The following is a 27,467-nucleotide window of genomic DNA, read 5'->3' on the forward strand; positions in this document are numbered from 1 at the left end:
ATTAAAATTCAATCCTTATTAATTCATTTGCTGTGAACTTACTTCTAGAGGCCTACCAGTATCATCTGTTTCTGGAGACAGTCTTCTGGCATATTTCGTTAGCATATATGCATATATGAAGCAGAAGACGTGAAATTGAAGATGTCTTGGAAGTTTTGAGAAATAAGGCTGAGATGACATTGTCTTATGTGATGTAAAAGGATGGTCATTCATCTTTAGAGACGCTTCCTCAACAAAGAAAACATTGTTTTCTCTTTGTTAGGTGTATTCCTATCTGGTGGAAATGTGATGGACAGAGGGACTGTCGAGATGGCTCTGATGAGCCCCCTACCTGTCCACACCGATACTGCCCTGTTGGTCAGTTCCAGTGTAACGATGGGAACTGCACAAGTCCACATTTCTTGTGCAATACCCAGTCAGATTGCCATGACAGATCAGATGAAGATCCTGTACTTTGTGGTATGTTACCAGTAATAATTTTAAGTGAGTTTTTCCAGTAGGAAGCATGTAAACAATAAGTATTGTTATCATCCGCTTTTTACAGATGAAGAGGTTAGGTAGGGACATGCAGGTCCTAATTCTCTAGTTTTGCACCTACTAGAGCAATATACCACAGTGCAAAAGCAGGGTAGAGGAGACCAAAAAAGTATAAAATGTAAATGTTTTCTGTACCTTTAAGTTAACTTGCACTGATGTAAATTACAACCTGAGCTACTAGATACTGGAAGTAGGACCCTCTGTATTTTGTCCAGAGTAAAGCTCTGATCAATATGAGGAATATAAGCCTTCCTAATGCACAGATCAGTCCATCAGGCATGCTTATTTTCCCCATATTCTAGAATTTTGCAGGATGGGACAAATTAATTTCACACTTTACATTGCACAAAACCCAATGCATGTGGGAAGATTGTTTTGGAGAGCTGTTTATGATGGCAGAATTTTGGCAGTAGAGCCTAGTTATGCTTGTGGAATAATGTTATTGCCTTAGAAACCTGTCCTATTCCACATACTTACACCTAACTTTAAAAGCACATCCTTAGTCTTCTGCTTGTAAATAATGTACTTCTGGCAGTTGCAAGCATAGTAAAATAAAGGAAAAAGAAAACAGTGTGGTTGTATAATTGATAGTTTCATTGCCGTTCATAAGCAAAGTGTTTCTAACAATGACAAATGTTCATTTTACATGAGTTTCAAGTAGCTACACTTTTAAGTATGGCACAGGGGATCATTTAATAAGTATAAAGTGGCAGCTGCATAACGTCACTGGTTTTAATGTACTGCATATACCTAAAGTCAGTTTAGGTCTATATCATTCCTTCTGCTCATCATCATGTGTGTGGGAATAGAATCCCTTAGTCTAGAAAATGTGTGGAAATCATAATGTATTATTTCCTCCTGAAGAGTTTTTCAGTACTTGTGAAATAGTAGTAGGGTAGTGTCCGGTGAAACATAGAAGTCTAGAAGCTTTGTATGAAGTCCTATTTTCATAGACTTTCAGATCTCCCCCAGTTCACTGGTACCACTAACTTTAGTGTAACAAGCTTTACCCCTGGGGACAGAGGATGTACGTTTATAGGTTATGGAGCTGTTATTAGCACGGTCTTCTATGTTTTCTGGCATGTTCATTCATGCTCAGAGGAACAGGTGTATCAGGCAGTGTGCACCTAAGTTGATAGCATGGCCAGAATAAGAATGTCACATAACTCCTCTAAGAAGTAACTGGGAGCCCCTGTCTCAATTGTATTTAAGTGCTGGATTTACTCCTCTCTGCTTTAGGAGAAGGTAGTATCTGCCTCATTCCTAGAAGAATGTAGAGCCTTAGTGAGCTTGACTGAATGCCTGTGGGATATGTGCCATGTGGCATTAGAAATCTGTACCTCAACTGGGCAAGTAAATGCTAATGTTTTAGAGTTTTACTGACTTTTTCTTCCAATTTGTGGTATAGACATGATAAGTGCCCAGTTGATCTAAGGCTGCTGCAGCAGACTATTCCTGTAAGTTTCAGCATTCTAATAGCCAATTTGTATTCTTTCAGCTAATCACCAGTGTGAAACCCATCAGTGGCAATGTGCCAATAAACGATGTATCCCAGAAGCCTGGCAGTGTGATAGAGAGGATGACTGCGGTGACAACTCGGATGAAGATAGTACTCACTGTGCAAGTAGGACCTGTCCCCCAGGCCAATTTAAATGTGACAATGGCCGCTGCATCCCAGGATCCTGGAAGTGTGACGTGGATGATGATTGTGGCGACAACTCTGATGAGCCGTTCCACGAATGTAGTAAGCATTTAGCTGGAGGAAGCTGCCTAAATTATGGTGCACCGAATGCAAAGCAAACTGCATTACTTAATTTTTCTGAGGGTGAAAACTTATTGGAAAGGAATGTTTTCTGCAAGTTGCTAATATGCAGTAAACAGTATTAGGAAACGTAGATTCTATGTGGATAATGCACTGCTTTCTCATTCGTGAAGGTGAAGAAGCTTGCTTATGCTGGCTGGCTTACCAAGAACTGATAGTGTCTGACTCTGACCTCCTTGAATCTAGCAGTTTCATGTGCTTGGTCCCTAAAAATATTCTGTGAAAAAGATTATATGCATATATGATCTATTGCTTGTGTGGAAGCAGGGAATGCCAGTTCACCAATTTTTACCTTAGAGTGTGACATAGTTCATACTTTTTACGAAAACAGTTTCGTTTCTTGAAGCTGAAGTTTCTCCAGATGATAGGCACGTGATTTGGAAAGAAAAGTTACAAGCAGAACAAATGCAAAAACACAGTCTAGCCTACATTTACCAGTGGTGCTTTCCTATGTGCAACATGCGTCTTTGAGTCACTGGTCATCTGGAAGAGCTTGGAACCAAGCTTTTCCATAAGAGGACAAGTTGCCTTCCCTTCCTTCCAGTTTTGGGGCTTCTGTTAGCACCATTACCAGCACTAAATACTTCAGGGAAAACCACATTGAATATGTTTTGAATCCGTCATGGGTTTCTAGTATACGCTGAATACAAGCAGCATGGATTGGAAAAGATATCACAAAATGTATATTTTACTGTCTCTTTTACAACACTGAAAATAGCAGATAATTCTTTTTAGTAGAAGGAGCTGACTAAATTTTGACAGATTTTGAAAGTCAGAATAGCAAGTATGGTTTTTCTTGACAATTGCCTCTTGTGTTTCAGTGGGACCTGCTTATCGGTGTGACAATCACACGCAGTTCAGCTGTAGAACCAATTACCGTTGCATACCACTGTGGGCAGTGTGCAATGGGAATGATGACTGCAGGGACAACAGTGATGAACAAGGCTGTGGTATGTCTGAACAAGGAGATCATTTCAACGTAATTTTGTACCAAAAACATTTATTCAAGTTATAAACGTCTTGAGTTTCCGAAAATCTTTTCAGTAATAATGTACCTGGGATTTTTTTATTTTATGTCAAGTAATTACCCCGGTAGTTATTTGTCTTCAGGAAAACCTCTATGTGCAGTGATTCATTGTGCAGCTCACGTTTGGGAAATATTTTGCTTGAGCTGAAATTATAGACTATTAAAACTGTCACTGTGTTCTACATTTACTTACCTCTTGTACTGCCAAAACCATCAGTAAGGGAAGTATGATGGTACTTTCCCAGACATTCCCTTACATTTGTGTTGAAACCTCTCATACACTTTTACACAAAGCTTAGAGGACATCACATCACTAAATCAGAACCAGAAAAGACTCAAAAGTGTTAACACTCTGTGAGGGCAGGATGCCTTGTAATTTTTCTTCTCTGCATGTAGAATTGTAAAAATGTATGTCACCAAAACCGTGGTCCTTTACTCAGAAAATAAATGCTTTTCTTTTCTAGGGCTCTTTATTAGTAGGCTAGTACAATCCATTCATTTTAGTAGTCGTTAACTTAATAAGTTACTTTTGTGGATGGAGCGGTTGCTCCTGTGAAAGCAGGATAGAGGGTGGGATTTATTAGGACCACTCGTTCTGGAATAGTGGCACTGTAAGGATTGATCCCTCTTTTCCTTTGGTAGCATGAAGTTTATTTCTTTGTGTCTCCATCTCAGTTCTATATAGTTATTTCAGCTGTTTCTTAATCACTCTTCTAGTACTTAGCCCAGTTTTTGTCACAAACATCTCTGTCTGCTTCTATGTGCATTACATCTTACTCAAAGGCTATTCTAATGTGTGCGGGTCTCATGTTTTGTTGGCAAACTGTGTACACTGCAGAAGAGATGACTTGCAGTCCTTCTGGAGATTTCCGTTGTGACAATCATCGGTGTATCCCACTGCGCTGGAAATGTGATGGAGATAATGACTGTGGAGATCAGTCTGATGAGCGCAACTGCAGTGAGTTCTTTTTTGACTGTCATGATATAGTTCAGCTTTTGACTTAACTATCCTTCTATTTCTTATGAGAATGGGGCAGACAGATCTCAACAGCAATCATTTGGTGCTTTATTGTACAGCTGTATTTTCTTTGCTGGCTATCACAGTGATGTTGCAAGGAAGCATTTTTGATATGTAAAAACACTGATAAATCCAGTCATTACAATAAAACAAATTCCCGTTTTCCAGTAGGAAGTGACATTTGAATTCTGCCCTGTGTGCAGATGTAGGAGTATATAGTTTCTAAAGCAATGAACCTGGATTTTTCCCGAATTGGAATAAAAATTACTCCTGTGATAAAACAAATACTTTTTCCATGTCAAGAAGGGACATAGGTTGTTGAACAAAATGCCAAGAATATGGGGACAGGCTTTTAAAATATCATTCCGTTTTAATGATTATATAACCTTATCAGCTAGTACAACTTCTGTCTGGTCTAATGAGACAGGTGTGGATGTTTAAATCTATAGATGGGAAACTTTACACCTTTGTACTTTCATTTTAAATTAAGGTCCTCGTGAATGTACAGAAAGTGAATACCGTTGTGACAATTTGCACTGCATTCCTTCCCGCTGGGTCTGTGATCATGATGATGACTGTGAAGACAATTCAGATGAACGTGACTGTGGTGTGTATTGTCTGGATGTGACCTTTTACATGTTCAGACTTTTGTTTCTAAAGCAATAATTTTTTCTGCAAAATGATCTTTTATGGGAAGCATCTTTAATGGAGTAATGTTGACTAGGTCACCAAAAGTAGCAGATAATATTTTAATCATCTGCGATGTTGCAGTCTTCCGTAGGATGATCTCAAAAAATAAACACTTTATATGGATTTGAATGAGGAGACATTTCAACAGTTATTTCTGAATCTTTTCAGAGCTAAGAACCTGCCACCCTGGTTATTTCCAGTGTAATAGTGGACACTGTGTTGCAGAGCGCTTCAGATGTGATGGAAATGCAGACTGCCTTGATTTCTCTGATGAAACAACTTGTCGTGAGTTTCAAGCTTTGCAATCGGTGCTCATTGAGCTCACTTCCAGAAAGACTTGCACTTTTCTGTCTCTTTAAGTGAGATTGAGATGACTCCTTAGAGGTACTGAATTCTGCAACACTCAGTGATGTCAGTAAAAATTGAGGAGTGTAATGTTTTGAATCAGCTTTTTAATATATGAATGGGTTGCCTTCTCTTACATTAATTGTAAACGCAGTCATAACGCTAGGAAATTAATATGTTTACATGGTCCAGCAGAAGATAGATGTATGATTGAATCAAAATTCTTGACTATTCCCACTCATGTTGCAAGATCCACAGTTTCCAGTTGTACTGTATTCTAAAAAGGTTCTGTAATGGAATGGGTTTTTATAATACTCAAAGGAGTGTATGGAGTTTCCTAAAGTAGCAATGAAGCCAATGAAATTAAATACTTTTCTGTTTACATCTTCCTTCTATATATTGACCTACTGTGAAAAAATGTCTTGGAATTTGCATCGTGATAGTTAATCTCTCAGAATTGTGTTTACACAATATTTGGCTTTTCTTAAGGGGAGGAAAATGTGTATGAGAAGCCACTGAAAGGGCAAAGATATGTTTTACTTATGTGGATTAGGACAGTCGTGTGGTTTTTCTTTGATCTAGTTCAGTTTTTCACAGATTCAACAGATTTTTAGTTTTTTTAACCTATGTCTAGGTACTTGGGTCATTCAGGTTTGGTGCCAGTGACATTATTTACCTTTCTTAACTTATCTAGCAGTAACAGGTTCAAGCAACATTTGTTAAATTTGTGACAATTTATTTTCAGAAGCTTCTGGGAATGTAATTTATGTTGTTTCAATATTCATTCGAACCTGAATTACTTACGTTGTGCTTCCAATAAGTCCTTCGTCCTTGCAGGCTGTTGCTGTAGATCTTTGCAGTGCCTCATACTGCATCTCCTACTATGGAGAGAAGAGTATTTTAAAAAAATAATATAGGATCAACCTGAGTCTTTTTCAAGGAAAACAAAACAAAACAAAATTTTCATTTAATATATTTTCTTTCAGCAACACGATATCCTAATGGTACGTACTGTCCACCCATGTTGTTCGAATGTAAAAACCATGTCTGTATCCAGCCATACTGGAAATGTGATGGTGACAATGACTGTGGAGATGACTCTGATGAAGAACTTCACCTTTGCTGTAAGAGAGAAAATTTGTATTAAAATAAAAAAAAAAACACACTGTAATATAATATATAATTATAATAAAGAGAAGAAATAGAAAATAAATTGTAAATATTTTCATTTCAGTAGAGATTCTCACTGACTACTTTCAGGATGGGTGCTGAGAATTTTGCTTCATATGCAAGTTCACTTCATCCTCCTATAGTATGTTTCTTATTGCAGATGTTTATATAAGTGGTTACAAAAGCAGGGAGAACTATATCAAAGAGCTAAGAGCAGTACTTTACGTTTTCAGGTGGAATGTTTAAAATAAGAGCATCAGTTGCATTTAAAGATACAATTCAGATAATTTATATTCTCAAAGGTGAGCCTTTAAAGCTGTCTGTAGTGTCAGATCACCTTTGTAAATATGGATGGGGAGTCCTGACCTTAGTTGTTAAATAAATAAATAAAATGAGGTGTTAGAAGTGTAATGCAAACAATTCTTGTTAGTTATGAATTAAATAACCACTTAATTAGCATTTTGGATTTTCCATCAGTGTACTTCATAAACAAATCTAGAAACCTCAGTATTATACATAGTTACAGCATGTGCCTTCGGCCAATGATAATGCACTGTCTTCTGACAAAAAATTTATAGCGGCCTGATATATGATCACCAAAATGTAGAGAAAGTTCTTTTGGGCCTGAATGCCCCCGCAATATCTTCTAAAATACAGGAAACATATCAAAAAAGATAAAATTGACCAGGATAACTCATGACTCAATAGCATGAAGTATCAGTGTGATTGACCTGATCTCTGTGGTTTCAGTGGATATTGCTTGTGAATCTCCGTTCCGTTTCCGATGTGAAAACAATCGCTGTATATATAGTCATGAGCTGTGCAACCAGGAAGACGACTGTGGAGATGGCAGTGATGAAAAAGAGGAACACTGTATGTATACACAAAATTTAGCAGCAAATAGGAGATTCAGTAATTGCGTTGTGTTTAATAATACTGAAGGCCTTCAGAAATGTCAAAATCAAACATAAGTATTTGAAAACTAAAGCTCAGTATGAAATAATTTGAACTGTAATTATTGATACTATGTGTTCACAGGTCTCTATGTAAGTAGCAAAATTAAGCAATGATTTGCCTGAAAAATAGAGTATGGTTTTCAAAATCAAATTGTGTTTTATTATGAACACTAGCTAAATTGTGTCTGCTTACTATGAAGTCTGAAATAAGAAAGAAAAACGTGTTTGGCTGTATCATAAATAAGGATTGGATGGATATTGGACGTTTTTTAAAAATAGATAAATGGGTACTTCTGAATTCATGGCACTGTTATGTATATAGTAAGAGTCAATATTAAGGGACAAATCCTGCAGAAGCTCTGTTAATATTCAATGGGGTTTTGCCCTCAGATATCTGAGGTAGTTCTTACTGACTGTATTGATTTTTATATTATATAGTTTTATCATATTTTTGATTACTTATTAAGCAACCAATAAAAGCCAGCTTATTTGCTGGCTTTATTGCAAATTTTTCTTAAAATTAATATTTTACTAATAACTCAACCTCTTGAAGTCTGCAGCAGATGTATAAAGTATGGAGTTAAAAGGTATTAATCAGTTTGCACTATTAAAAAAAAAAAGTTCAGTCAACTATTAAGAGGAAGCTTCTAACTTCCACCTCCATAAAATGGAAAGGGCTTCTTCAGTTCATTGGGATGTGACTAGAAGTCAGGAGGCCTTGCTTAGCTTTATGATAGACTTCCAATGTCACCCTAGTCATTATTTTATCAGATTGCATTCCTCATTAGCAATGTGCAATACTGCTCTCTGTTGGTACTGTGTAACTGAAGTTGTGATAGAGGAATGTTTCTTTTCTCAACTGTAGGTAGAGAACCAACCCCAAGACCTTGTACAACTGAAGAATTCAAGTGCAGTAATGGAAATTGCATTCCTCTACATTACGTCTGTGACAATTATGATGACTGTGGAGACCATTTTGATGAAATGGGCTGCAGTAAGTAATAACATAAATTGAATAAAAAATTACAATGCTGTTGAAATAAACATTTCTGAAACCGATAACATAACTGATTACCCCATGCTGGGATTATCTGATTAGCCATGCATGACAATATAATTTTTTTTTCTTTCTTTGGGGGAAAAGCCCTAAGAAATTAAGTGCTCTGAACAATCTTTTTTAGGCTTATAGCATTTATGCATCACGAAAAAGGGTTTGATCTTGTTTTTAATCTTGTTTTGAGATGTGTTGCATTGTAGAGGCAAGAATACCCAGATAGTTAAATTGGAATTGCCATAGGCCAACCTACAGAATTATTCATGGGCAGACCCTGAAGCCATAGAAGTTGCTCCAGCCCTGTTGAAACCAAAAATATATTGAGATGCTTCTGTTGTCTTCTTTACAGACAGAACACAGAAGTCTATAGGGACAGCCATTACTCAGGCTGAGGGCCCTCTGAGTTCCTGTGTGCATGCACAACTTTTATTAATTATGCCTCATGAATCTACTAACAGCCATTTAGATGCAAAAACTTTGACTTGAACTTTGACGCGAGAGACTATTTTGATGAAATCTGATAAAAATAAAAATCTAACTCTCTTTATATCAATGTATAGAGAGTTGTAGAGTAATAATATAAGCATGTACTTGCAATTTTAGTTTGCCAGGCTTCGATGGCTTCAGGTGGAAAGTGTGACAAATAATGCACTAGTGAATTATGATCCAGCATGCTTGCAAAGCACAAATAGCTTGTGATATTATAATGCAGTCCATTCTTAAGTAGCTGTTTCACATACTATCCTCGATGGTCTTTAGATAATATAACCTAATGACTCGATGAAAATATAAAAAGGATCTGAAACAGTGCAAATCAAAGACACCTAGCAGTCAGCATTCTACCGTTTGTGGATAGATATGAATGCAGGTCAGATGATAACGTTCACAGTCTTACCAATATCAAAAGCCTGAGATGTTGAGAGAAAAGCTCTGTATGTGTCTACACAATGAATTTATGCTTCTACATATATATGAAATTGAGGTGTTTAAAATTAATTAGGACTGGGATGTATATGTTATAAAGGAGATAATGAGCTTAATGTCATGTTTTTGTCATACATTTCTATCTTTTCTCATGCTGTCAATAAACATATATTATTTCTTTCCTACTTAGATACAATCTGAATTTTAAAGTACTTTGTATATATGTAGAGTATGTCAGAATCAATATAATTTTATGTGTTTGAGAAGAATATAATTTTCTATTTGATACAGAATATCTATTATACCTCACTTACCTTTTCCATTATAGGCATTTCTTTAAAGGGCAGCGCATTCGGTGCAATGACCTGTATTGACTTTACTAGGCTTTTGATTAGGTACTGGATGAGTATGTTGTGATCTTCTCTAATTTCCACATATAGGTAATATGTGGTCTGTGGCACATATGGTAGTAGTTGAGAACACTTCTTGTTTAAGTGATAAGAAAGGACTGGGTAAGAAAGAGGTTGGTTGGCAAAGGTAGGGGTTAGTCATGCGTCTTAGTTTCTGCAATTGCTGCAGATTCTCTTAAGGAAGGTGAGTTGGATGTTTATGGCTCTTACTCTGACCCCGTTCACCTACTTCTATAGTGAAACTATTCTTAGTTGAAAGTTCTTTTGACTGACCTTTACCACCCTTTTTTAGTTTGCCTTAGAGAAAAGGTGTTCACATTAATTGGATTTCACTTAGGAAAAAAGAGAAAGAAAAGTAACATTATCAATTGAAAATGATTTTCAAATAGACAATAATGATCAAAATTACAACCTCCTTGTCACTTTATTATCACATCACATTTTTTTTTAATGGTTATAATTGTCTAATTCCTACCTTTTTCAGATCCTGGAACAGAACGAACCTGTGCAGAAAATATCTGTGAACATAACTGTACCAACTTGAATGAAGGAGGCTTTATCTGTTCCTGTAGACCAGGGTACAAGGCCAGTGAAATTAACCGAAACTCCTGTGATGGTATTTTCATTCTTCTAAACATCTTCTCACTGATAAGTGTTCAGTGACCTGTCGCTTCATCATTGTAATATGATTACTCACTCCTGCATTATAACAGGATGTTTGTACATTTACCACATGCTTCTTAAACCATTTTGCTGAATCATGTTTTCTAACATGCAGGCCTCATTCAATAAAGAGCTGGCTCCACAGTCTGTTTATTTATTTTTTTTAGGCTTTAGTTAGCTGTGGGTATACGTTCTTGCTTTTTGGTATATAGGTTTAGTTGTATCTTTGCAATTTGAAGGATGGAAATTTGGTATTATTTTTCCTTATTAACAGAAAACTTAGTGAAGGTTACACTCTCATTTGGTCCTGTTTCAGAACAGACCTTCAGTAAAGGTTTATTGTGCCATGTTTTTTCTTGTTTATATGCAGATAAAATATGGAGGAGTTTACACAAAGGCCATTGGTGGTGATTATGCAGTATAGTGTGGTTGTGGTTACCATTTCAGTATATTTTGACAAGATCACTTCTGTTTGTTGCTCCCAGATCTTGTGGACAATTTGTGTAGTTTTATTAAACATGATCAAAGGGCATTCCTCCCTGTCCTTCCTGCTGATATTGTTTCTTAGGGACTAGGTATCTGTGCTTCAACATTTCAACAAGGGTTGCTCTTGCATCTCATTGTAGTCATGCCTCATCTTTTGTCTTTCCTTGGTGATTTAACACAAAAATACGCAATGAAAAATATGTCTCTTAAAAGCAATCTGTTGAACAGAAGCTATGCAGTTGTTAGCAATTTATAGTTAAGACTTATGTTAAACATTAAATAAGTGATGAGAAGTTCTGTTAGAAAACTAAGGCTGATTTTAAAAATAATTTATTATCACTGATCTTTTAGCGTATGTGGGGAAGGGATAAGTCCACTGCTTCATGGAGTAAAGATGGCCAGGATGTGGAAGAAGAGATTAAACTCTAGGTATCTTTTCTCTGCTTATGTGTAGATATCAATGAATGTGAGATCTTCGGAACATGCACCCAGGACTGCAAAAATTCCAAAGGAAGCTATGAATGTTTCTGTGCAGATGGCTTCAGATCTGTGGGTGATCAACAAGGGAAGCAGTGTGCAGCTAATGGTATGTTAACTGACAGCAAGATTGATTGCTACCTGTAAAGAGCAAGTGAAGTAGAGCAACTTAATGAATACAATCATCTCTTCTTATGGAAGGGGATAACGAAAACCAAACTTTATTCTGTAGCATAACATTATCTGTGTATTCCACCCATTCCGTAATCAGGAAGAGAAATGCTCATCTCTGCTTCCAATTGTAAACATTAAAAATAATATTTTGGTTTGGATCACTGCCTTCCTTTCACCTGAAATTTTCTCTAAAACAAAAGACTGCTTATCCTGTGGATGTCAGCAGAAGGAAATTAATGCTGCCTATTCCTGAGGTTTAGGTTTTTGCAACAAAAGAATGCATCAGAAGAAAGTCGCATTAAACTGGTACAAATCAAAGGCACTTTGATGGCAGGTTGCTTATTTGTTATTCATGGACTGATGCACACAAACAGAAGGACTTTGGCCCATGTTTAACTTCAATCATTAGTTTTTTTGACATACCTCAGTGCAGTGACTACAGTGTGTGACAGCCATTGAATAGGTAGATAGTTGATTCAGAAGATAATAATAGTTGAGTAGTAATAATACAGAGCTGAAGAAAAAATTGACAACAGAGTAGTATTATATAAAAGACTGAAACAACATCATATTTAGGGAAGTACTTACGCTGTAGCTGCTTTCAGAGATGCATGATAGCAATACAGTACCTGGGCTTCTGCTTGACAACTTGTTTATGTGCTGGTGTCTCAGATCTAGTTCTTCAAAATCTTTCTTCATAGGTTTTATTCAGGAATCATCTAGGTATTCTAGACATGTAGATATTTTCAAGGCTCAGTGATAGAAGATACCATGATTGTAGCTGATAACATTGTGAAATTGCTTATGCCTGAAGTTCTACTTCTATCTGTGCCCAGAACCGTATCACTCTTTGTAGTACAAGCTCACAGCACTCATAAATGAGGGCTTTCTTTGCCTGTGTCTGCTGTGGGCCTGATAATCAGGCGTTTTCAGAAGACACAGAGAATATCAGGTCTTTTTCTTTGTTGTAATGGCATATATATTGGTAAAGCTACCAATTTCTGCTATAAATTGTATGCTTATTAGAGAATGGAGTCACTTCCCTTATTGTTCCATAGTTGCGCATGCCTTAGGGGGAAAAGGATCTGTATTCAGATAAACACTTCATAGACTGAGGTTTATTAGTTGGAAAAGGCACTGGTAAATGAGGTATTCTTTTCCCAGGTGAATACCTTTTCAGTTCTTACAGGTTTTGTGAAGATGTCCGTGACTCCCAGCTGGACTTTGTCATTGACAAAAGGGCTGAACAATTGCATGTTCTCAGCAGCAGTAAGCCAGCTGGGACTACTACTCCAACTTGACTATAATCAAGTTATTAGAGTACTGAGGCTAACCTCAAATTAACCTGTGGTCAGGTAGGAGAGCATTCTTCTGACTATAGACACGTTGGGTAGAAGAACTGAGACAGCTTCTGGCTCAAGATACTGGCAATTTATTTATGGTTACCAAAATTGTTCCCCATTTGGCAAGGTGGTTAAGCTGAGCTGCACAGTATGTAGCTGCATTCTATTTTTGAGATGTGAGGTGTCAATATGCCAACACTGTGATGTTCCTACTGTGATTTTTAAGGATTTTTGCCTTAGTGATTATGGCTGCAGAAAGTCTATGGTGAAAAGGACAATACTATTTTCATCGGTAAGCATGTCCAGTGTTTTTAATTAATTTATTATTATTATTTTTTTAATTAAAAAAAAAAATAAATTAAAGCTCTGAAGCATTAGAAGTGGCCCTGTGTCCTTTCTGCCTCTTACTCAGTGAGAACCTGTGAAAACACGAGTTTAGTTTTAAATGTAAATGACTTTTATCTGTTTTTTTTTTCCTAAAAATACACGAAAGTAAAGTTCATTATAATTTCCTAGGTAATCCTCCATTGTTACTGCTGCCAGATAATGTAAGGATTCGAAGATACAATATCTCATCAGAACAGTACTCTGACTATATCGATAACCAGGAACGCATCCAAGCTCTGGATTATGATTGGGACCCTGAAGGAATAGGCCTGAGTGAGTATATGTAGAACATGAGTACTCCCCCATACAGTAGTTGGTTTAAAAAGACACACGTCAGTAGCATAGGTATTTAATTTATGTTGGAAATCAAAATCGAACTAGATTAACTGGCCATGTCTTGTCTGAATGTGCCCATCCCCTCTACTTGTTTTTTCAGCATCAGTGTGGTTCATTTTAATACTTTGCTTTGGTGTAGCTAGTTTTTGTTCTGGTTTTCCTTTTGTTTTGATATGAGTTCAGCTGTGGAATTGTTGCTCTTTAGGATTACGCAATAGTAGAGGATTGCTGTGAACAAACCCCTTTCTTCTCTTCTGTTTCTGCCAGTCCCCAAACCTTGATTCAAGTCTTGAAAGAACTGATCTAAACTCAAAATCCTGTGCAAAGGGTTCAAAGCTAAAATCCTCTTCTCTTGAAAAATGTAACACGTTTCTTGATAATCTAGGCCAAGATGATTTTAGATGTGCTTCTTAACTATGATAAATGGCTTAAAAATATGTGCAGTAACACAATGTAATTAAACAGAATATTCTGCATTTTTATGAATTTAAAAATTGAACTAGCCTCTTGACATAAGAGGCTCAGAAAGATTAGGATTTTCAAAAAATGAGGAATGACTAGACATTAAAAATGATCCTTGATTTGTTTTTTAAGGTATTGTGTACTTCAGCATTCTGGGGCAGGGTTCTCAGTTTGGAGCCATCAAACGTGCCTATCTGCCTACATTTGACAGCAGTAGAAACAATCCTACAAAGGAAGTTGATTTGAATCTCAGATACATAGTTAATCCTGATGGGTTGGCTGTTGACTGGGTTGGAAGGTAAGTGCACTGAGAAGCTAGAAAAATGTTGTAGACTGAATATGTCAAAGGTTTGATCAGGCAGTGCAAAATCCATTTTTTTTTCCTTATGAATTCTCTCTGTCTCAAGATATTTGGTCTCAAAATATCTGAATAAATAAATAAATAAAAATTGGTAGTTCAAAAGCCTATAGTAAGTTCTGTTTGCGAAGACAGCAGTTAATAGGTCAAATGTGTGTTGCTGACCGCACCATGTATTCTCTGAGGAAACATACATTACTCCACAGCTGGCAGATCAGTTGTGTGTCAGTTGGGTGATAATATGCTGGCCTTCATGTCAGAAGGATTCTTCTTTTAGGACTCAGGTAAGCTTTAGAGAACAAGCTTTCACTGCTGTTGAAAGGAGACCTTCCCAACTCATAACTGAGTTTGTGTCTTACCTTTGCTCATTTCTTATCAGCCTTGTGCTATATGAGCTAATCCCAAAGCAAAGCTGCTCTTTTGTAATTGTCTGAAAGAAAGTTTTTCCTTTCCTCCCTTTTTTTGACCATAGCTCTTCTTTAGTTTTTTTTTTTTTTTTTTTTTTTTTTTTTTTTACTTAATCCAAGAAATTATGAGATGATCACTGCTCATTTTCCCTTCTTTGGAGAAGAGCTGGGAGAAAGATGGGCATAACTTTAGTGAGTTTGACTCAGAAGTTGATGGTGTCATTTTTTCTTCACAATGTAACTCTTAAAGGTTGTCCTGGACAGGCATAGCTGTAGTTCATTTGATATAATGTTGAGAGGACTTTGATGTTTGTAAATAGTCACTGTGAAATGTAGTCAGAATTCTGAAGTTGAATGGGCAGGTGTTATAGAGATGAGTCAGTCTTCTGAACGTGGTTGACAAATTTTGGATGTTCCTGAGGGTATTGTCAATAGGGTGAGGAAGAATGGTGTGAAGATCATAGTAAAGCATGACTTTTCTGTAAAACTGAAAACTAAAAGAAGGAGCTTAGGCATCTGCTTCCCCTGTATTACATAGTTATCAACTATGATTAGTAATGTTTATATTTTATATCCTCAGAGTATGACTGGAAGGTGCTTAAGATCTGGATTGTAGCTAGGTGGCACTTAATGCTGAATTGTGATGATGGCAAAAGGCATTTTTTTTTAATGCTTCAAGTGTATGAGTAGGCAAAGATTGGAAAAAGACTTCTGTTTCCAGTTCAGGGTCTGATACACAGCTTTTATTATTGAGATTCCTTGTGTTAGGTGATGTATGCTATGTTAGGTGATGAGTTCTATAAAATAGTTAGGGAGTTGCTCTTAAAGTATGTCATGCTGATTTCTAGAGCAGAATAAAGCCAGTCTGGCAGGCTGAAGTGATTCACTAGCCTGAAAAATTCTGCCACTCACGACAAGTGGAAAGTTATGTCTTCTAGCATTTCTTTTTTAGTTTAAGATATGTGTATTAAAGCCTGGGCTAACCTCCAGCTTTCAAGTTATTTCGCTGTTAGCTTTGTGAACAGCAGGACATCTGAAAACTGAATGTCTCTGAGGACAGAAGGGCGTGTCTGAATTTCAATTCACAAATGCAAATAAATTCTATCGAATGTATTTGAAATCTGTATGGTTACAAGATAAAGAATAGAGGATATATCATGGTAAGGCTAGCATCTTTAGTACTGCAAACAATGTTATACTGAGTCCAGAGCAATGTTGATAGTTTTATTTATTTTTTTAAATCAAATTTAAGTGTCTGCACATGATATAAAAACTGATATAGGTGTTTTGAGGCACTTAGTTCTTCTGCCTATCTGCAAAATAGGAACTGTAGTATTATCTCACATTCCCAAGATACCTAGGGGATAACTTATTCCATCAGAAGGCAGTGTGTGATTAGTGAGCAGATACTACTGAGTGAGTTATGTGTATTATGTAAGATGAAAAAAATATAGGCAAGATGATAAAGATAAGCTAAGTCCAAAGAAGAATGGACCAAGTGCCCTATTTTTAAGGGCTAAAAGCATTTGCATCTAACACAGTAACTATTCATTAACATTTCTGTGAGAAGACAAAAATCTAGAAAGAAGCTGTGGACGAATAAACTGGATAGCTTCAAAGTTGACCCATAAACTGCATGGTAGATAAATTTTTATTTGTAATGAACTTGATTGATACCTGGAAAACTGAATCTGTAAAGATGCTCATTAGCCTTCTCTGGTACTTAAAAGTAACAATGAAAGTTCTCAGCATCGTTTCAGTGATGGTTATTTGACAGGGAACAGAGGCAGCTACAGAAACTTTCACAGAGGAGAAGACTAGAGAGTCTGTGGATCACATTTCCTAGACTCCTATATCTAGGAACTGGATGTTCCAGACTGAAAAAGTTCAGATGTAATCAATTCTGTTTCATTTTATTAATTTTGTTTGGTTTTGATGTAGCTTTTTTCTTGAAGATTTTTTTTATTCCTCTCCCACGTATAAGCTATCTACTTTTGGAATGTTCTGTTTTGTTTAATTCAGACATCTTTACTGGACTGATTCAGGGACTAATCGTATAGAGGTGGCAAAATTAGATGGACGGTACAGAAAATGGCTTATCTTTTCTCTACTGGATCAACCAGCAGCTATTGCTGTCAATCCAAAAAGTGGGTAAGTACTTCCCAGAATTATTTTCAATGCCATTCAGTACCAAAACCCCACAATGGTAAACTTTACAGTAAAGAGTATGGGAGTGCTTTCCTGATCAAATTCAGGGTTTTCCTCTTACTAATGTCAGGAAATTTGTATACATGAGAACATATTTTAGGTTTATATTTTGTATAGGTGCTTGCATTGGTGATGACACCAGGTAGGCCAAATAAAAATCTCCTTTCTGTAATACTGTGTGCCCACCAAATTTCTCTGTTACAACCGAAATAGGGAAATTGATGGCAACCTCTCTTTACTGGCTCCAAGTAGTACAGAAATACCCACTTTCAGTGGAAAACAATGTAAATGCGCGGTACATTCAACAGCTGTGCTTGGTCCATCTTGTATTAAATGATGGATCACAGGATGTTGTGATATGTGCATCTCCTGGCTGCAGTGAAGCAGAACAGTTTCTTGGAGTCACTTGGGCTCTGCAGCTTTTTCGTGACTCATAAATGCCCAGAATACTCAGTTGTTTTTCTTCTACTGAGAATGAGAAATTGCCATTGAAACCACTCTCTTTCCACATAAGGTCACAAGTTGCAAAAATTCTTGTTTGGTATTTATCTTCTGTCTTTGAAACATGCTTATTCAGTTAACTCAGCATGACTATGCTAATCTCACCTGCAAAACATCAACTGCTGAGCAGCTTTATGTTCCACAACTAACCTGTTCCATGAATTTCCAATGGATGATTGTGGCAACCAAATTCTGAATTATGCTAAATTGCAGTTGTGTCCTTCCAGGTTCATGTATTGGACTGACTGGGGAAGGCAGCCAAAGATAGAACGTGCCTGGATGGATGGACAGCAAAGACAAACTTTGGTCTCTGAAGACCTTGGCTGGCCAACAGGTCTTTCTATTGATTATTTGAACAACGATAGGATCTATTGGAGTGATTCTAAAGAAAATATTATTGAATCTATGAGACCTGATGGGACAGACAGAACCGTAGTATTACACGGAGGTAAGAATTTACTATGGAATCCATGTAGTAGTAACCAAGGTGTGTGCTACCAAGCACTTGGTTTTGATGTGTGGAGTTAGATTTTCAAGAGCTTTTCAAAGTCTTGGTAGTGTTTTCTCCTCCTTTATACAGGGATAAAGAGCACACCAGGTTCAGAGCTCTTGATGCCTGGGTATTAGATTCCCTGAGAGTACCTTACATGACAAACCTAGGGACCTTGTGGAAAATTGGATTCTTGCTGTCTTATGTATATTATTAAGTGGTCTGCAGGTACAGCAGCATTAAGTGGTCAGCCATATGATAATATATATCTACAGCTATAAATGTCATAAAATGAAAGATTAGATGATATAATTAGCTGAAGAAGAATAGCAGTTGTTTTGCTCCTGCTAGAGATGTGCTTGCTGACAGTCCATTGTTTGGTTCCTTTGAGAAGTAGGCAGTCCATACAGCCTTGATGTCTTTGAAGGCCATTTATATTGGATAGCTAAAGAACGAGGAGAAGTCTGGAAGAAAGATAAATTTGGAAGTGGAGAAAAAGTGAAAGTGTTGACCGTAAATCCGTGGCTTACTCAAGTGCGCATCTATCACCAGCATAGATACAATCAGTCGGGTAGGTAATCAGCATCCTGGATGAGCCATTCATTGCTAAGAGATTGAAGTTGGTACCAGTGTTTTCAAAGAGCTTAGTATTCTAATAATGTGTTTATCAGCACATGATAATATGTATTTCTGAAAATTTGAGAAGAAAAAAAAAGGGGGGGCATGTCTGGCAAATATTTTCTACATACACAAAATGAAATCAGTAATGGAATATCACACTGCTCTTCAGAGTCTTTTAGTAACGGATCATGGCCATGTTCTTTCCCTTCTTACCCTCCATCTTTGAACTGTCATAGAAGTGGCAGTCACAATATGAGTTTATCCTGGTATATACAAAGTGTTTTTAATTTATTTTTGCAGCCCCTGTGGGGGACATTTCAACTATGACATGCCTGCAGTAATCACAAGAGGGATGTCCAGAGGATCATACAGCATACACCCCCTTTTCAAACATGTTTTAGCTTTCAGAATCATAAAGCTCCCCATTGCTTACAGATGTTCTGTTTCTTTGCTTCCTGGTGCTCCTCTGGCTTTCAACAGCCATGGTCTCTCACTTAGGAAGAATGCAGACAAAAGGCTTTGATGGAAATGTGGTGTTTGGACATCACTTGTTTTAAAAAATTGATCTAGACTTTAGAATTTTGGTGTTTGATATGGAATCCCCCTGCCATATCTCAGGAATATTCTGAATTGCTTCTTCAGCTGCCTTTATCACACTTTTTTTTTTCCCCCAGTGCCTAATCCTTGTAAAGATGTCTGCAGCCATCTCTGCTTGCTAAGACCAATGGGATACACCTGTGCTTGTCCTCAAGGGACTCGGTTTGTAGAAGGTAGCAGCACAGAGTGTGATGCAGGTAAAACAATTTGTGAAACTTGAAATGAAAACAAAGGAAATTTTGCTTTCAGAATGCAAGTACTTTACTGAATCAGGCATATGGAGGGATGACCTGGCTGATAAAGCAGATGCTTTTAAATCAGGTCATCTGGCTTTTATTCTCATTATATAGTTATCATATACTGAATAACCTTTTAAGCACTAGAAGTTAGTGCTTGGTTGTTGCATTGCAGCAGAGCCCTCACAGAGTTTCCAGGAACACAAAGAATATAGAATTGATCAGCCTTTCCTGAGAAGAAAGTACACCACTGCAAGATTTCTATTTCTTTAGCACTCTCAGATTACAATGATGTGGATGGTATCCAGTATGTCCTTGTCCTTGCAACATTTCTCTAATAATTATATCTTACAGCATTATGTCAGGCATCTTTTATATGGCTAATCTTCTCTGAATTCTTTTTGTATTAAAAGATAAAATTTCATAATTTTTTTTACACAGCCTTACCTCTGTCTGACTTACATTTTCTTAATAAGTGATGATGCTGTTTCCTGTTGCCGTAAGGTGTGAGCTGCAGAGGGAGGAGCTAGTAAACTGATGTAATAGTAATGGAAGTGTACAATACACTTTTAAATAAGGATCAGTAACACTGTTGATGGAATTTTCTATTTGCTGTTTATTGCTGTGAACTTCCTTCCATCCACTGTTTTTCTGCATAAATAAATGCATCACAGCTTCATAGTCCTCTCTGTATAACTCTTCCATCTGCTTGAATCAAAGAGTTTGGGCGAAGGAGGTGAAGTATTGCTGCTTTCTGAATAGACACCTTTGAAGGGCAGTGGTGGGCTGCATTGCACAAGCAAAATAAAGTGATGGCACATATAACTGAGTTACTTGTGCCTTCTTTTACTGAAGAAGCCATTATTTTCTGAGAAGAGGTTTTACTTCAATTAAAATAAGTTGGTTTGGCAAAAAAATAAATATAATAGCAGCAAATATGTGCAAAAAAAGCAAAGCTAATAATGAAGGTAGTCTGTAAGTTTGTATACATAAGGCCTGTGGAAATAAATAACATCATCTGTGATATAATTTATTTGGCTGAAGATGTCCTAATAACCTATACGTGGCTTTCAATTTTTGCAGCTATTGAATCCCCTCCCACAATGCCACCAGCATGCAGGTGCATGTACGGAGGAACATGCTATATAGATGAAAGTGGTCTTCCGAAATGCAAGTAAGTCAGTATGTTGTTAGGGTAGTCCTGCATCAGATTGTGCTGATTTAGTCACACAGAACAATTCAAGGCTTTGAAATGTGTTGGAAATGCTTCAGAAGATGCTGTACTTTGGCAACAGTATGTTGGTAATAACAACAGAAAAACACATAGGAGCATAAAAATATCAGCAAATAAGTGATGCATCTGTTGGGAAAATGTAATGCAAAAAATGTAAAAAAAAAAATCAATGCATCTGTTTGGGGAAAAAAATTGGGGCAAATCTGTATGAAGAGTAATACTCAGTAAATGTAACTTGGAACAGCCACTAGGTGCCACCAATGCGCCACTGAAATCAAATCTTTTGCCTTCAGTGACTAGCTTTTTCTGACTCAGCACTTATTTCCATTTTTAATTCTAAACGGATAGTAGACATTATCTTTACAGTCAGTGAAACATATCATTACTAAGCACGGAGTTAAAATTTATGGCATGTGGATAAATATTACAGAATATAATAATAACACTAAGATCCTAGACTTAAAAGTCAGTCATTCAGCTGTTCTACTTATATTCACAGGTGTTCTTATGGCTACACTGGGAATTATTGTGAAATAGGATTGTCAAAGGGAGTGCCTCCTGGAACAAGTAAGCTTCAAGTATATATTACACTTGATATTTTGAGCTAAGGATGTGTAATAACTCACTATGATACCTTTGGAAGGCCAAGCTTTTAATTCTCTGGGATCTTTTTTACAGTCAACTATGTTTGCTTGAATGTTTGCTTATTCTTCTGTCTTTGATAGCAGCAGTAGCAGTGCTGTTGACAGTCATACTAATCATTATAATTGGAGTGTTAGTGGTTGGAGGCTTTTTCAACTACAGACGAACAGGCTCTGTTTTACCAGCGCTTCCCAAACTACCAAGGTATGTTTCAAAGGCTACATAGCTGGAATGGTTGAACACTGAAAATATGTTTGTGCCTAAGTATTTCTAAAAAATTCACATTGTTTGTCTTATGCCAATTCTGTTGGAATATGGGAAGTACAGTGTTGCAGCAATTTGATTGGATTTTTGATTCCAAGCGGTAACATAGCGGCTGTTGTCAAACTCTTCCACATTCCAAATTAGCTTTTAAATAATGAGAACTAGAGAAAATTGTTTACCTGATCTGGAACTGGATGTTCAGTTCAGAAGGATACAAAAGACTATAATTACATATGTTTTATTTTGTTTTAAAATTGTGTAGTAAGACAGGTCTGGCAAGTGATCTTAACATTGGGGGCTGAGCTCTTCTGCAGTGCTGTATTCATCTGTTTAAAAATACATGGAGCAATTGTGGCAAACCTTTGTTTCTGTGTCTGAGCAATCTGGGCTTTTTGTAGGTTCCTGCACTCCTAACAGTCATAGCATACAGTGAAAACCATCTTTGTGAAATATAATTTAAAAATATTTGATGTTTTAAATCAAAGGATAATGAAGTAAAATGACTTGTAATGGTTTCAAATAATTTGTTTGGAAAAAGATGTTACAATGTGATGCTTAAAAATTTTTATTTATCTTTAAGCCAGTTATGTGTTTTTAAAGTCATAAAGCTACATCTTCAGAGTCTTTGCACTGATTTCACAGCAGTAACTCTTAAATCAATGTGATTAGATTATTGTAATCAGTCATATGGATGTAGTTATACCTGCTTCCTCACTCAATGACTACACTGAATAAATTAAATTTATGAATTGATGTGGTAAAATTTGGGCAAAATTTTCATGCAAATCAACCCTACAGAACAAAGAGTTCATAAGAGATTTTTAAGCTTCTCACTGAAATTCCCTGCTTTCTGCTTTGCCAAAAGGAAATTTTATGCATCATCAGACAGTGAACAAGTAGAAATTGTAATGCACTGGCTCAAAATTTACTGTTTGACTGTACTTCTTATATAAGTGAGGCCATGTGAAATGGAGAGTTCATTTTTTTCTCTGTGAGGCTTGATTCAGTTTTTGTTTCTCCCATAAATATGCTGTAGTGCTGCCATTGTTAAGTCCCTCTTCAATCTGTTAACTCGTCCATTTACTGCAGAGTTACCTCAGGCTTAGCTGTTACCTTAACATGGGACTTCTCTATATATGAGAATCCTAGACTGAAGTTTTTAAAAATTGAATCAGCTGGTGCCTAGGGGAACCATCTGGTAAAGTGTACACACACAGCACCAGCTGTAGACAAGAGTTTTAGCGCAAGCCACCTCCAGTGAGGACACACAAATGGAAACACTATTTCAATCGTGCTGTCTTCCTTCAATTTAGGCAAATTGGGCAAAAGGAATTCAAAGGTTAACTGCAGTGGACGTGTTAGTTGCATGGTTTTGGGAAGTTCCATGCTCAGAGTTCTGGTAGAAGGTCTGCTGTTTAGCTACTCACTACTACCTTTGGCTGCTCCTATTATTTTGAACCTGACAGTGTTCCTGTTCTCGTGTTTGTATTTCTCATGCAAACCTAATGTGTAGATATGCTCACTGTAAATCTCTATGCAGATTGAACATTTGCATATGTGAAAACAGTGTCATTTAGGTATCTTCATGATTTGCATGCATAAACATCTTTAGTATATGTGTTGTCAGAATTATATCCACACATTTGTACAAGCTATTGCAGCTTCATTTTTATCAGTTTCAATGAATTTGAACTTCTGAGTGAATTTATACATTTGTCTGTAAATCAACATTGAAGTAAGAGTAGTCAAAATGTAGTTAAATTTTGAGGAACTGTAATTTCTTGAGCCTATCTGATGCCTGCATGGGCACATAAAAAGATATTTGTTATCATTCTGAATGGGAAAATAGGTGAGAAGAACTGCTGAACTAATGCTGGAATATAACTGCTTGTGCCGTCGTTAGCTTGCTTATAGCCAGCAATAATTCCAAGTGACATCTATGGTTTAGAAGGACAACTATAAGAAACTGTTTTTACAAGCTTCCTTTCTGTATAATGTTCTTTTTTTTTTTTTTTTTTTTTTTTTTCAGTTTAAGTGGTCTTGTAAAATCTACTGAAAATGGCAATGGGGTAACTTTCCGATCTGGAGCAGATGTGAACATGGACATAGGAGTCTCTGGTTTTGGAGGAGAATCTGCTATAGACAGAGCAATGCAGATGGTAAGGTTTAATTTGGAAATACCTTTTTTTTCCCAATTGTGTTCTTCTAATGTCATTTTTTGCTGATAGAGGCAAGTCTTTTATGTAAAAAACATAGTGAGATGATGTGTTCTAGAAAAAGAAATGAACATTAATAGATAATTTCCTGAAATAGACTTTTTTAATTGAAAGCAAGAACAAATGCAGGCTGTTCTTAAAAAGATAATGTGACTACCTTTCTCAAGATTTTTATGGTAGAAATTAAATCTATTGCCTGCTTTACTATTTCAGCATATTGTGCGAATATACAGGGAATTAAGTAGGCAATTAAAAATAGTGCAACAAGGAGTTTCTCGAGGATCTTTGCGTTCTGCAGAACAGGTTGAAATATGCAGTTTTCAAATTCATATTGTATTTGTTGGAAAATTCAGAGGTAAAATTCAGGCCTAACCACAGGATGTACTACTTAGCACAGCAAATTACCAACTTGGACAGTTTCTTATTTTAGCAAGTTAAAGCAAATCAGGTTTAATAATTTGGGGGACATCATCAAGTGTAACTCTGTTTCATCCATGTTTTGTTATACACATGTGAGAAATAGCACGTCTTTGTGTTTCCTATGCTGTATAGTTTTTCTGTGGGAAAAGCTGTTCCCCATTTTGCCACAGTAAGTACAATGCTTAAAAGATTTTTACTTCTACAAATCAAATCTCAAGTATGTTTGAATAAGTGCTTGCTTGCAAAGTATTCACTGGAAACTCCCTCAACTTTTAAAGATAAATTTCAAACTTAATTGACAGTAAATTAACATGAAATGAAACAACGAGCAAAGACAAGCTCATAATATGTGTACATGACCTTTCTCTAGACAAAGAAGCACATTAATTGTTAAAACTAAGCAGCTGTTGTAATGAAACAACCACGTGAACATTTGAGTAAATACAGGGAAAACAGCTTTAGGCTTGAATTACTACCTGAAGTCTTTTTCATGCATGGAGAAACTTTATGGTACTTTCCATTTTTCTGGCCTAATATTAACATATACTGATGCATTTTTTTACATTGCTAGTAACATTCAGATCTGAATACCAGTTAGTTCTACTTAAATGTAATTATTCCACCCTATATATTCAGATTAAAACCAAAAAGTCGTGTAGTTTTCTGGGAAAGAATTCAAAGGGTTTGGTTTATAGAAGCAGAGAACTGCTATATGTTCCTCCTAAAATTTTAATATCACATATGCATAAGTGGGTGTTGGAGGGATATTTTTCAGTGTTGCCATTCTTAGCCAAGCTAGGCTAATTTGAGGGAACCAACAGGAGGGTAACTACATGGTAAAGAGGCATACTTAGGTAGTACAAGTGAGGCAGTCATTTGTAGAAGTGAGGCAGGTTTAAAGAACTTGCTGATGTACTATTCCTGCATTAGTCCCCACTATTCCTGTGATGAGTCTGTGACAAGGAGCAGGGTAAGTGAGCCTGGGTAGGATTTTGTACTTGTTTGCATTACCATTCTACCCGATAATGCTTGACTGGCTTGCCCTGGGTGGCTGCGCCTATGTGGCACTAAATGTTTTCTTACAAAATACTCATGTCAGCACATTTGCCCACCTGCCGTGAGCACTGTAGCTGAGCTCTGTGTTTGACACTGTGTGTATGAAGTAGGTGCTATCCACGCAATGTTCATACATGGCAAAATATTAATTTATAAGAGATTTGATAAAGAAAAACGTGAAACATTTTATTTCTGATATAAGTCTTGTGTTCTAACTAAGTGGATGCATTTCTCCTTTGCCTCAAAAAATATAGCAATCTCTCTGCTGGGACAAAATGAACGAATCCAATTCTCACATACTTCAGATAATGCTTGTTAATTTATGTGTCAGTTTGAAGCCTCTAAAATTAAATGCTTATTTTGGAATTATGCTTCTTTTGATATTTTCTCCGTGTTGAAGGTGTGATTTATGGGAGTCATCTTTACTCATCAGCTATTCAACTTTTTTTTCTTCTTTTTTTTTTTTTTTCTGTCCAGCTAGGAAACAGAGTAGTACTGGATCATTCAATGGTCCATGCTGCTAAGCCAGAAAGTAAAATGGCGGATAGTAACCTAACATTATGCTTTTAATATATGCTAGATTTTGTCTAACCCTTTGTGAAAGTAAACATGGATTTTTCCCAGAAATGAAGAATTGGACTAACTAGTTGTTCGTGGGAATACAGACGTGTTTATTGTGCCAGAGTTACTGTTTCTTGTTGTTGTTCATTTGTTTTATCTTCCTAGAATGAAAACTTTGCAGTAGAGTCAGGGAAACAGCCAATCACATTTGAAAATCCAATGTATACAACCAGAGATAGTGGAGCCAGTGGGACCAGTGCAGTTACAGTTGTTCGACCAACACATGTAAGAGAAACTTAGGCTTGCCTTTCACCCTTCATTTTCCTTTTGACCTCCTTTTCTTGTTTGAGGAAAGTTGATTTTTCTTCTTCTCCTACAGGTAACAGCAGTTGGTAGTAAGGAAAATGAAAATTTTGAAAATCCTGTGTATGCCTCTGTAATATCTGCTAGTCCAAAGGAACCTCCTCAGAGTACGGATGCACCTCAGGTAGTATATACGCATGGTCTAGGGCAGCCTTGTCTGTTTTGTGCTCTAAATCAGAGGAACTGAATTGTTAGGGAAGCTGCATTATAGTTTCTGTTCTGTTCAAATAATCCTATGGAGCTGGCACATGATCTGCATCAAGTCCAACTAACCAGGCTATATTTCCAAGATTTCATGAGCTGGTCAGGAACTGAAAGGAAAGGAATGCAAGCACAGAAGGACCCAGGGCACGCAGTTAAGAATCTGTTGAGAGTAAGACCCTCTGTCTGCTTGGCACACCAAGATATTTTGAAGATGATAGATTTGAATGTAGGATTTCCTTTCACTGTCTGTTGTGCTCCGTTTTGAGGGCAGATGCTAGTTTGAAAATTATATTGTAAGAGCTGTAAATTGGCATTGCTCCACAGGAGAAATGATTGTAACTAAGATTTTACTTTGTACTTTCAACAAGAATTTTTAAAACCCTGATGAACTACACCTTGATAGAAGCAGCAGAGTATATTTTTTCTATAAAATGTGAAAATTAAAAAACAATAAAAAGTGCATATTTCCTTAAAACAGTGAAAACAGTTCTTTTTGGTACTGAAAACTGAAATAAGACATTTGGTCGCAATGTACTGTCAGAGTTTTTTTGCATTTATTTGTAACTTTATCTATATTTTAAATTAATAGTAAGGATATTTAGAGCATTTATTTTTTATATTCTTTTAGGACATTTTAACAGTCACGTTTAAAGTATTACCTCATCTAGATTATTCATGATTCATGGAAGATACATATTTATGTCTTAGAATCAATCTGTGCTGATGGTGGCTTGTTTGCAGGACTATCTTCACACCTTGTGCACTTAAAAGTACCTGTGATGAGCTTTGAAATGACAGCTCCTTCAAC

The 27,467-nt window shown here is 36.6% G+C and overlaps 1 protein-coding gene across 1 annotated transcript in view; it reads left to right on the forward strand.

Annotated features, from left to right (window-relative positions):
• LRP2 (LDL receptor related protein 2) overlaps nucleotides 1–27,467 on the forward strand; it is a 101,052-nt gene that overhangs the window by 71,017 nt on the left and 2,568 nt on the right. The window contains 23 exon segments of the mRNA XM_050711658.1: nucleotides 263–459; nucleotides 2,036–2,281; nucleotides 3,181–3,343; nucleotides 4,211–4,344; nucleotides 4,895–5,011; nucleotides 5,263–5,379; nucleotides 6,426–6,563; nucleotides 7,360–7,482; nucleotides 8,431–8,559; nucleotides 10,438–10,569; nucleotides 11,557–11,688; nucleotides 13,613–13,756; nucleotides 14,414–14,579; nucleotides 17,069–17,197; nucleotides 17,983–18,203; nucleotides 18,637–18,816; nucleotides 19,541–19,660; nucleotides 20,783–20,873; nucleotides 21,433–21,500; nucleotides 21,659–21,779; nucleotides 23,869–23,998; nucleotides 26,258–26,377; nucleotides 26,472–26,579. Of these exon segments, the coding sequence (XP_050567615.1) occupies nucleotides 263–459; nucleotides 2,036–2,281; nucleotides 3,181–3,343; nucleotides 4,211–4,344; nucleotides 4,895–5,011; nucleotides 5,263–5,379; nucleotides 6,426–6,563; nucleotides 7,360–7,482; nucleotides 8,431–8,559; nucleotides 10,438–10,569; nucleotides 11,557–11,688; nucleotides 13,613–13,756; nucleotides 14,414–14,579; nucleotides 17,069–17,197; nucleotides 17,983–18,203; nucleotides 18,637–18,816; nucleotides 19,541–19,660; nucleotides 20,783–20,873; nucleotides 21,433–21,500; nucleotides 21,659–21,779; nucleotides 23,869–23,998; nucleotides 26,258–26,377; nucleotides 26,472–26,579 (3,226 nt within the window).

The sequence above is a fragment of the Cygnus atratus genome, chromosome 6 (genome assembly GCF_013377495.2).
Source record: "Cygnus atratus isolate AKBS03 ecotype Queensland, Australia chromosome 6, CAtr_DNAZoo_HiC_assembly, whole genome shotgun sequence".
In the NCBI taxonomy this organism is placed as follows: domain Eukaryota; kingdom Metazoa; phylum Chordata; class Aves; order Anseriformes; family Anatidae; genus Cygnus; species Cygnus atratus.